Source organism: Vanessa atalanta, chromosome 26, assembly GCF_905147765.1.
Source record: "Vanessa atalanta chromosome 26, ilVanAtal1.2, whole genome shotgun sequence".
Taxonomy (NCBI): Eukaryota; Metazoa; Arthropoda; class Insecta; order Lepidoptera; family Nymphalidae; genus Vanessa; species Vanessa atalanta.
The window spans coordinates 2638186-2650613 of NC_061896.1; the positions used below are offsets into that span (position 1 = coordinate 2638186).

Consider the following 12428-nt stretch of genomic DNA (forward strand, 5'->3'; position numbering starts at 1 on the left):
AGAAATAATACTATATAAGGTGAAAAGTTTGTCGTTAAGTGCTGTTTACAATAATATAACATATAATATACATGATTTTATTTTTGTATTTTTTTTAAAATAGCCAGACGGGCAAATGGGCTATCTGTTGGTAAGTGGTCACCAGTGTCTATAAATATTAAGGTTTTAGAAAATATTTACCTATCCCTACATCAGCGTCACCAACTTTAGGAACTAACTGGAGGTGGCTTCGGAAAATAACTTAAAGACTAATCATTGGCAATTTAGTAATAAACATATTATTTATTTTTCTGATAATCTAACAATGATTAAGCAATGATATACAAAATTATATTACCAAAATAGGATTGCACTATTAGCCAAATATAATAAACAAAGGCAGTGATTAAAGCAAAATCAAAGTAAGTATAGATAATTAAAGTAAAAGTGTAGAGATGATGATGTGTTAGTGTGTGTTGATTTTTTTAATGAAACACAATTATTTTAATAAATTCTATATGTATCTGAAGTTTTAACAGCTATCACGCTATATTCGTTACCGAATAAACTACAAAAAATTTTTGTAATAAGAATTTTTTTTCACAAAAATGGGTTACGAGGATTTATCATTATTCATTTAATATAATAAAACATATAATCTATTCAAAAATATTTTATTTCAAGCATTGCCAACATATTTATGATACCTCTTATACATGGTGTACATATTAGTCAATGTCATCTGTCCCACGGAACCAGCTAAAGCTCTTCTCAAGAAGGCCATCGCGTATGTCGAATCAGAAACTTGAATTAACAGTGCTATCGAATTTTCTAGATGTTGTCTGACCATCTTCGGTGGGGGACTGCTCTCGAGCCACGTGCATATATCGGCCACAGCATATGCGGATATGCGAGAGACGTGTGTCTTGCGTTTGCATATTGATTGGGTTAATCTGTGGAATATTTGAATTCATTTATTTATTACTGATTATAGTTTATAATGTTGCTAGGTATAAAATGTATAATAAACGACCATAAGATTAAATAATATTATATTTAAGACAAAAACCAAAAATGTCAAATTATTGAAAATGAAATGACAATACTGAATAGAATCGTAACGAATATTAAATAATTGAACTATCGAAGGCCTTAATGTTAATAATTCTTGTATAAATTAATATATTTACGAACTAAACGAAACTATTGCTTTTTAAATCCTGTTATGTAATATTGTTAAGATAAAATACCTTAATAGTTTAAACTGACAGTGGTATCATTCATACAGCCACGAATAATTAAATAACGAATTCATGTTAAAACACCGAACAAAAAAGATATAAATAAAACTATCACTAAGACCACAATAACATTATTGAACGGCTTGTTGATGATAATTACATTTTACCGCCATTTATCTTGGGTAAAACTTTGACCCAAGAAAGTGAGCCCGTGATTGCGTCAGAAGATACTTTAACAAAACGTCAGGCAAAATTTATGTAATCCATTCGTCTTTTTAATACAAATATTATTATTTACTCAAATATCCTTACTTTTCAATAGAATGCGCCATTTCAGCTAATTTATGTTCAACAGATTTATCAGTGAGATCTTCCTTTGTAGCTCGCTCACATAAACACAGCACTAACGCTTTGTAACTCTGCATGTAACAGGGCCATCTGAAAAGTTAATTTGAAACATTTTAATAAACTATACACTTTAAAATACAACTTATTTAAATTTAGGAATACAGAGGAAAAATAAATTAAACTTCATCAAATTTTGAAAAAAATAATTTTACTTGATTTAAATTTAGAATATGGAGGGTGAAGGCCCCTAATTATTATTTCACAAATTAATTTGAAAAAAATTATTTATAATTTGTCAGTCAGTTATTTCAATAATGCATTTATGGATGACCCTACTTATCTTTTTTTTACTCTAACTTATACTTGCCATACTTTTTACTATATATAAATATATATTACATTAAAACAATGTCTATTGGGGCCTCTCTTGTAAGGGATCCGAGCCAGTTGCCTTCTTTACCGTCTCCTAAGTCTCTGCCAGCCCTGTGCAGTAGGTCTAGCAGTAGAAACTGGACTCTCATTCGTAATAACGTGTTACAGACTAATACTTGCAGGGTTCACCTTTACTAATATAACTCAATATGTTTTGCTGAATGTTTGTTTGTTAGCGGAATGCCTATTTATATAAACTCTATGACAGAGACCTGCTGCCATATAAGGGGTTTCTATAACATATAATTCTATAACATTTTTTAAATTTCTTATAGATATGTATCGTTTATTTTAAATACAACATGTAACAAAAAACAATCAATAAAAATAAAAAAATATATTATATTATTTTAATAAAATCATTTGAATATAATTTTATTTATAACTTAGTTTTCTTCGATTCAATCTTTACTTTTAATTGTAATTGTATCAAGGTACAAATAGTATATTTACCTATCTTCCAGAAGTTCTTCCCTAGACAGCAACAAATAATTCAATATGGCAACACAACCTTCAAACAATATATTGAAACCTTGCCAACTGACTTCACACATTGTGTCTATTGTTTTACGTCCCAAAATGTAATGGAACAAATGTTGAAGTTCAAAAATCGCATCGAGGAATTTAAAGTCCAGGGTTATCTGAAATATAATATAAAAATATATATGTAAAAAAATATTTAGTCAGTAATTAATATTATAAATATTAAGAAAGTGATTTCGCATATACGTCGGGGTTACAGAAACGGTTATAGCGAACGCGGACACTAGTATGTCATAATACGTCATTCGGCATCTAATGATGCGTTTACTTGCTCCAAGACATTTAGTGGAATATCAGTAGCTTAGTTGGCAGACTGAAGAATGGACCACCTTATGTTACCACCGTAAGTGATCTCAAGACCTATAGTCATTGACATTGTAAGAAATATCAATCATGTCAAATTCGAAGTCCCTTGTGCCTTTAGTTACACTGGCTCACTTATCCCTAACATAACCGGAACAAAACATATGTTACAATAGGCTATTTAAAGGTTGAATGTGTAATTCGTTATATTTAAACTATTTAACGTTTAAAGTATTAAATGTATCTCTATTTCCTTATTGACATGATTATTGGATATTTTAAGAAAAGTTAGGAGCGTTCATGCCGTATTAGCAATTTACACGGGTTTTCATCTGATCAATAAATAATAAAATATTTTTTCTTATTCAAATATTGTATAAAGCCGTCTTTCGTTATTACAACTAGCGTTAATTCACGAAATCACCAGGCGTAAAAAAATATCTTTTAAAATCCCTGAAACGTTTCGCTGCCTAGTCGCGGTAGAGAATGATTTAAGAATAATTAAAAAAATATATTACCTTTTTAGCCGCCAAAATAACTTCAGACAGAATATCCAAATCATTCTTCAATAATTCACAAATACAATCTTCAATTTTAACCACATTGGATATATTAGTAATCTCCTCATTGATATCATCGTCGCCATTTTGTGAGACGCCATTTTGTTGTGTAACATTCTGTATTAAATCGTAATTTTGTTGTATCCAAAATCTTATGTTCTTCGTTGCCCGGAATATTAATTTTGTTACGGCAATGCATTTTGGTCCAATAATATTAGCTTTTAAACAATTTATCCATAAATATTTTGAAACTTTTCTGGCTGTTAGTTGAGAGTTTGTTATGTCTGTATTCTTAAGTATTATTGATGGTTTCTGAAAATTAAAGAAAATAAATTACTACATGTAATTAAATGAAGTAAAAAAATACCTTAAAAATGAATTAATTCATTATTTATAGCCTATGTTGTTTGTTAATAATGTAAGGATTTTCTATAACAATACCCCTTCCATCCAAAACTGTGCATTTAAGTTATGTTGGAAAAAATTATAAATAAATACACCCTGAAAACATAACACTCCTTTATGGGCAGTCATGTGAAACCCAACAAAGTCCTCCATTTTTTTATATCTCGGCTCTAACAAATGAACTAATGGAAAATAAATTTTAAATATGACATTTTAAAAAGATTTAAATAAATGGATGGAAGATAAAAAATAAATGGATATTGTCAAAAACTTACTAAGTTAACTATTAGTTAGTTAACTGTGTTTAAAAATATAAATGGAGTTCTATTTTAATAATAATATTTGACAACAGATGTGTAATGTTTATTTAAATATTGAAACAGCTTACGTCATGTTAACTGTTATAGTGAGCGGCATGAGTCGTGAGCACGACCTTCACTTGCAAAGTGTACATTTTAGGTCTTATTGGAGGAATGAAGGGAGCCAGGAGTCCGAAGCTGCACGCGATTGGTCCGTCAGTCGATGCTTATCGTCTATTCGACGCTTACTTGTCATTCGACTACGGTAATTTCGACGACAGTGTACATGCGCGAACTTGCCTCCCAATATTGACCATTTGTGCTCACAACTTATGCCGGCTATTATACTAAAGTTCGGTAGTCATTAAGTCTACTTGCCCTTGTTCTTCAAACAAATCACTAAATTATATAACACCAAAACTACTCCCATATTTACCTTTAGTAACGTCAAATTCGATAAGTCCCCAACAAAATGACTACTGAAACATTCAACCGAGGACAATTCAGCTATAAATTTCAATGTAACCGACATTTCTTCTAAACAATTGTTATTGGTTTTATTATTTTGATCGTATATCAATAATAATCTTGCTTTTATACTGTTCCATGTCTGAAGGAATAGTTCGTCTTTTTTTTGGAATATTTCATGTGCTTCAAGTTTTTTTATGTATCGCAATGTCACGTTCAAAAGCTGTATTGATGAGTCTACTTGTTGGTACTTTGACGTTGGACTCGCAATGGCTTTGATCTGCAAGTTTAAACAATAAGATTATATTTCCACCTTAGCTATTTATCATCTTTTAGGTTTTACTCGTGTGAATGGGGGTAGGCAGTGCAGGTATTAGGTGTGTCCTCTTCTTCTCACTCAAAATCATTTTCGCATAAGGATTTTATCTATTATACAAAATAACTATACAATTATAAAAAGTCGAATCTCTGTGGCCTGTCTTTAATGCTAGTATATATTATTATGAAAACACAGATCCCTATACTCTTACTCTCATAGTGCTATTAATATCTATTTATTTAAATGAATCCCACACTTTCTGAGGCGCGGGAATTTATTACTTAAAGAATTGGTTCTGAAAGACGTTAAAGTTTGACGCCTTCAAGTTAGAAGAAGTTATAAGAAACTCATATTATATATTTGATATTAATACAATTCACCATGAACTTTAGCACTGTGTCAACTGCATTAACATAGTTTGAAATTTCCTACTTTATATACAAAATGTCAAGTACAGTCTGTGAAAGCTTTAAAAGTCAGGGCCCCAAGAGAAATCTTAGTCAGTTTACCGATAAGCCACTCACTGGTCAAGTGATATTATACATATTAATAGTCAATACATACTAATAAGTATTAATTGACTATTAATATGTTTTTTTTTTTATAATTGTTTTTTTAAAGTTACATATTTAAAAATAGTATTGAGCAAAGAGTTTCATCTTTCATAAATGAAAGTTGTATTAAAATCTTATTAAATATAATCATACATACGGCGTTTTTAACGAAAAATGTTAGTCCAGACCAGAGACAATTTAAATTTTTTAATTCTTCCGCATTTGTTGTTTCGCAACACTTCAGCAAGGTTAAAGAATAAGCACCCATCGCGTTAAGTATTGCTATTGTATTCTCTTCAACATCAGTGTTGCCAGATTCATCTATATTACTTTTGTTGAAATCAATATTTTTGAACGATTCCAACATACTCTTATTCAATTTTTCTTGTAGATTTGCTAAAATAGATCTAAAAGCACTGGTCGTTATGGCTTTCTTTTCCTTAGCAATCAACGGTAATATAAGACAACTTATTTGAAAAACATTATCACCGAAATAATCTACATTCGCTTTATTCTTTTTAAGATTCTTCAAAAGTATTTCCACAATATTCACGACTATTTCTGAGTCAGTTTTGACTTTCTTCACAGCTGATTCCAAAACACATTTTATGATAAGCATATCATTCGAAGTTTTGATTTTTAATTTCAATAATTCTAATATTTTAGCATCTTTAAAGTCAAATATAAAATCTACAGGGAATATTTTAAAGATATCAGGGTATTTCGGACTCAATTCATAAATACTCTGCAATATATAATCTATGCTCTTTTTAATTTTTTTATTTTGGCAGCAATTTTTTAAAATCAATAGAACAAAAATTGCAGTCAATTGATAGTTCTCTTCCAGATAATATATCTGTAAATGTTTTAAAATGTCCAGAGAAATTGTTACGTCATCTTGATTTATTACTTGCGGGTTGAAAAACATTTTAGAGTCATTATCATTAAGGAATGATGTTATTTCAAAACTAGATTTGTTCAAAGCTTTAGATAAAGTATTCATATTTTCTATACATTCAGTAATATTTTTAGTTACTTTCAGAACGAGATGTTGTAATAAGTCTTTATTCATACTTATGACTTCATTTTTAAATATTTCTGTATGGGGATCATTTTGGTACAATTTAATAAGTGTTTTAGATGCTTGTTTCAATTGATTCTTGTCAAGATTTGTAAAAATGTTTTTTGTAATATAACTATTTGATAATATTTCTGGATGATTTGGTATTTGTTTGATTAAGTTTGTTTTAATATCTGATGTGTTTTCGTCGGTGGTATGTGATAAAAGTTCAACTGCCATGGATTTTGTCAAGAGAAGTTGACTCTGAAATCATGCATAAAATGTATAATAATAATATTCATTATTACACTGTTATCGATAGTCTTAAAATAAAGATACATACCCAAAGTAGCTTTTCAGTATCGTCTTGTAACTTTGAGGTGAAGACGATCCATTCGTTCTTAGAAATAAATGGCAATAAGTCATTTCCTTCAATGTTTAGTTTAGTGTTGCTATACTTTATATTTAGTAATTTTAAATGACAAACACTCAAACATAGATTCAGGAATGTAACTACTAAAGTTGAATTCTGAAAATGAAAAATAAATATATTAGATTTTATTATGTACAATGTTTATTAAAGGGGAAAACCTGTTAATTTACCATGATATCAAGGCGATTGGGCAGTGTTCCGCAAGGGTGCATTTTAGTACCCTCTTTAATCCTAATTTATATTAATAAATTAATTCACTTAAAAGTGACTAATACCAGAATATCGCACAGATAATTAAATTTATGACAATCCTATGTAAAAGATGAAGTAAACATGAATTTGCAAACAATGGTTACTTCCTCTGGGATATTTCTAACTTGTCCTGGAAATGACTTTACACATACAATAATTACCAAGCTTATTCCCAGGCTCTTTGCATCCTGTATATTATTTATTATCTCATAGTTATTAGTTTAATAGAAAGCATTCATATTTTACTAACTTTTAATGTAATGTTGCCATATTTTAAAATTATTGTGCATTATTAGCAAAATTATTTGTCTTGCCTTATATAAATAGGTATTTAATTAAATAGAAGATATCAATAAATGTAGGTGTATTGAAAAAGTTACTTACATAGTTCAATTTTAAGATACATTCTCCAAATTTGTTCAGACACTGTTCTTCAAAAGTCTGAAAAGCCATCCAGAAATCATCAGCTATATGAAGTGGTACTGTGTGATCGGCCATTTTGTTGTAACGCAAGAAACTGGATAAAATGGCTGATATCATTTCTGCAAGTGTTATAATTGATGGACCTAAAACAAAAAAAAAAAAATATAATTTAATTATTTCTCTAAAAAGTCTAAAATACTAAAAATGACAAATGAATTATAAAATGATAGATAACATACTGACAAATCCTTCTTCAAGCATCATAAGGCAGTTTTCTTCGAAATCTTTCTGGAGAGATATTAAAAGTTCTCTGTTCTGTCTGAACATCAATTCTGAAGTTAATTTACCGTACACATCGACACACTCTTGCGGAAACATGTCATCTCCTGTTATAATTTTTCCCATGATTTTATTTGAATTATCCTCACCGTTATTTAAAGCCTCCTGTAATTTTTGTTTCAGCTCAAATTGTTCCACATTCGATGCTTCTAAGTTTATTTTCAAATGTGGTATTATTTGGTTCAGAAAATCCATACCTCTGCTGAGTTTGAATAATGTTTCTAGTAAGCAATTCATTGTTTGTGTATATGATTCAATTATATCTGGGTTATTTTTTTTCGCTGTCATGATATGTGGTAATATTTTGTCAATTTTCTGTTCAATCAAACTAGGGTCTAGCTTTAAGGCAATTTTTATTATCTGTAGAGTTGTTTTGTCGAGCTTCCCTTCTAACTTTAACTGTCCCATCATAACAATTTGCAAGAAAGATATAAAAGTCTTTTTAATTTCCACTTTCGAGACTTTATCTCCTAATGTATCAGTAAGTCGTACACTTATATCAACCTCACTACTGTGTATTACTTGAAGCATGTTTAAAAATAAGTTACGCTTGATCTTTTCAGAGTTATCTTCGAATATTATCGGTGGCATTACCATGGCTGGGCTTAGATAATTTTGGGGCATGTTCAATGAACTAACTACCATTATATAGAATGCAAAGATAATTTGGCTCTCATTACCGTAGCATGTGACAAACATGTTAATAAAATCAGATAAGAATTTACTATTCTTCTCTGTTCTGTCTTTGGGGAATGTAAAGAATGCACTCATAATCTTTATAACTGATTGTATGTTATCTCCCCTTTCAGCAATAAGCTCGTCAATATTATCTTTCCGTATTAAATTCAAGAGAAAACTTAAAAAGAATTGCTTTTTGCTTTCAGGAAAGAGGATGACCTTGCACATATTTATCACTGGATCATGACTTTTTGTATCGAGAAAGTTGAATATTGTTTCCAAATTTTCTCCATGCAAGAGTTTAACTATAAATTCCAATTTCTTCTTTGAATCCTTATAATATTTGATGATATTATTGAATATTTTCTGAATATCCTGCTCATCAGTTTCACCGTTTAAGTTTTGAAGTAATGTTGTTGTTATAAACAAATAGTCATCTATTTGTAATTTCAGTTGAGGTAATATTTTATCATTTTCTAAAAATGTTATAATGTACGATACATCCTCATTTTGCAAAGGATTGCTATGGAGATACTGTGAAATAATCTGGAATAATAAATTTTACAATATAACAATAGTTTTCATTGTGTGTTTTTAATTACATTGTATGTAGCCTGTCCAATCATAGGAGGAGCGAAGACAAATAGAAAACTTTGAAAAAGATTTGATGTACGAGTAATGGTCTATTTCTTGAATAATCTTTGGTATTAATTATAAATCTGTCAAATAATCGTATTTTGAATTTAAGAAATGTTTTCAAATTAAAGCATATAAATAGTGTTGTATACATAAATAAAAGTATATTATAAAAAAAAAAAAACATAATATAGTAAAATTAATTTCAAATTGTGTGGTATTTGTTAATCTCAGGTTTTTTTATTTCTAATCCTTTGACTGAAATCTGTGATAGGTCATTATAAAATAAATGTAATTTTGTATAACCTCGGCAATGGTTTTTTTTAGACAAGGCCTTCAATATCCAACGAACCTTACAATAAGAGTCTTTAAGTGATCTATTTAAAATTAATATTTTACATTATAAAACTTAATATAGTATTCAAGGCGATCACTTGTGGCAATGTCAAATTACAGCATAAATCATAATTACCTTGATTAGTTTTAGTTTTAATTCAGCAGTCAAGTCATCAACATTGTTCAACCATCCTAGTATATCACGCAGTTCTTTACTTGCTAGTTTGTTAGCTTGAACCAGTTCGTCTAGCCATTCAGATACAACACGTTCCTTGGGTGCCGTTGGTAAGTGATAGGATTGAACCACATTTTTAGCTAATTTGAGGCGTTTAGGTAGTGAGGTACTGTCGTCTTGGAGGCGACGTTTTAATTCTGAAATTGTAAGATCGAAATTATTAACACACAGAAATTTAAAGTATTCCTCGTTTTATGTATTAAGTACAGAAATACTCAATAGTAAAACCTACTAAAGGAATATATTATATTCCTTAACGTAAGTACTTACTAAAATTTGTAAAAAATAATGTCATAGTCAGCAAATGTTATATTAATCCAATGCGTGTACATGAATATGCATTGTTAAAAATAAATTACGATTTAAGATATATTTTATATTAAAATCAGTCAGTTCTATAGGTTATAAAATGTGTTGTTTACAGTTTTGAGGTTATAACAAAATGTATACACACCATTTAAAGGATACTGCGACATATTGTATTACGTAACGTATTTTTAATTAAAATTAATATACGTTTATATGTATTAATTAGTGATTAAAACTCAGTATTATGCAAAAAATATAATATAACACATTTTGACATCTGCTGTCGATTATTGTTGTTATTTTGACATTTACATTTGTCATTTGTGATTTGATGTATTTTTTAATCCTTTTCTCAAAGAGCGGAGGTATTGCACCATACAGCCATTCTATATTTAATTTTGATGATAATATAGTTACCAAATATTTCAAGAAATTTATTAAATAGGTACCAAATGCAGACAGTATGTTTAAAGTTGATCTGTGACCTTGAATAGTCAGTTTGAAACACGCTATTAAATGATATCGTTAATAAGTATTAAGAGTTGTGTCTACTGTTACAGTAAAGATGCATTGACAATAGCCCGTAAAAAAAAATGGAGGTACGATACGATTCCCTGCCCACGAGGCTGGTATTCAAAAAAAAATTATGAACACCTACCACACCATGCGCTGTGTTTATATCCTATGAAATAAGACAATTTTAAAAATGGAAATATGAAAATATTATAACATTAATTTTAATTTTAATTTTTATTTATAGCTTACCATGCAAAGCCGAGATGTAATGCTATTATTTAGCGTGTATTTATGAATTTTCCATACTCATAATACACATAAACCCTTAAGTGTTTTGTTCAGCGTTTTCTGTGTTGTTTTTGGCAGCACAAAAAAAGTAATAATTAAAAAACAAAAACAATCGGACAGTCTAAGCAATAGGCATTTCACACATGCCCGGTAAAATTAAAAAAATAAACTATTATCATAAAATCGTAAGAGCTGACATAAAATAACACATCCCGTGCTTATTAATTACGGCTAATGCCACTCAACATTTCAATTAATATCTAATTTTATAATTGAATAATGTACAAAATAGTACTTTATGAAAACACGTGTTAATTCCTTCCACCCACACTAAAATGAATAATTAATTGCGAGCAATGCCCTAATGAATACATTGCTTGTAATAATAAAGTTGTCTCTCCTTTGGGGGAAAAGTTATGCATGAAAAGTACCTAACGCTAAAATTTGCATTATGTTTAAAAATAAATCTCTTGATAATACTCGTACATTTAAATGCACGTTATGTGCACCGAGCCAGTGGTGTGGCTTGGTGAATAAGAGGTAAGCCGTTGACAAATCATCCCAACCCCATTATAACATTATTGGTTCTGTTAGGCCTTGACCCTACGGATCAAAACAATTGACACAGTTGCTGAGGCTACTGCTGAAAAATTGTCCAGGTGTGGAGGGCAACCTCGAGGGCGTACCCAGCCATGACATTGGCAAGGCAGGAATAGCCCATTGCACCACTGTTACGTGGATACAACTAGATTGGCCTTAAAAATAATGGCATCTACATAATACTTTTCCAAATTAGTTTTTTTAACAATTTTGAACGACTATTTAACTGATTTGAAATAAGAGTGAATTTTGTTTATATGTTGTGAATGAAAATTTCATGGTAGTTGACAGTTACCTATTTTAATTATTTGGCCGGGTATCGTTCTACATTTGTAATGGTATATCCAAAATAATATATTGAATATGAATGAAGGTAAGTAACCAAAGTATACCAATCGAGTATTATTAACATCATTTAGCTGTCTAAATACGTATGCTATGGATTCAACTGAAGTTTTGAATCTAAAGTGATTCCTAGAAATACTGTTGTGCCAGCTACATTTAGACCGTTATTGTTTAAAGTTTACTTGAAATTTTGCTTTCGTACATTAGAGAAGAAATCAAACGGTATGCAATTTGTCTTTTTAGCATTTAGAACTAAATTATACTTTGTAACAGAGAAATCAACTTTGTATCAGAGATAATGCATTGTCGTCATAATTAGGTTATTTCCTGTCTACTATAATAAGTAATAAAGTATCACGAGCAAACAATAAAAAAGGAAGATCATTCAGATATAACAAAAATAGAAAAGGACTCAAAATTTATCATTGTGGAACGCCCATTTATAGTACAGATCCAGAAGACATCATTCCAATAATATACACATGTTGAATTCTTTGATTCAACATTGCATATTCCAAGCAGTGGTT

At 29.7% G+C, this 12428-nt stretch overlaps 1 protein-coding gene across 1 annotated transcript; it reads right to left on the reverse strand.

Annotated features, from left to right (window-relative positions):
• Positions 1 to 639: 639 nt before the first annotated feature.
• Positions 640 to 10439, reverse strand: LOC125073926. Its single transcript, XM_047685035.1, has 11 exons — positions 10298 to 10439; positions 9745 to 9980; positions 7859 to 9182; positions 7581 to 7762; positions 6855 to 7040; positions 5609 to 6775; positions 4547 to 4858; positions 3365 to 3718; positions 2454 to 2641; positions 1533 to 1658; positions 640 to 932 (listed from the first exon to the last, which is right to left on the reverse strand). The coding sequence occupies exons 1-11, from the start codon at positions 10317 to 10319 to the stop codon at positions 659 to 661; spliced, it is 4371 nt and encodes a 1456-aa protein (XP_047540991.1). The 5' UTR covers positions 10320 to 10439; the 3' UTR covers positions 640 to 658.
• Positions 10440 to 12428: the final 1989 nt, after the last annotated feature.

What these genes read in the sequence shown, in the direction of transcription:
- LOC125073926 (XM_047685035.1), bottom strand. Translation starts at nt 10,319, where the DNA reads ATGTCGCAGTATCCTTTAAATG. An exon ending in GTCGCAGTATCCTTTAAATG is followed by an intron (nt 9,981 to 10,297) that starts GTGTGTATACAT and finishes TTACAATTTCAG; the next exon opens with AATTAAAACGTCGCCTCCAA. An exon ending in GCTTGAAGAAGGATTTGTCA is followed by an intron (nt 7,763 to 7,858) that starts GTATGTTATCTA and finishes TTTTTGTTTTAG; the next exon opens with GTCCATCAATTATAACACTT.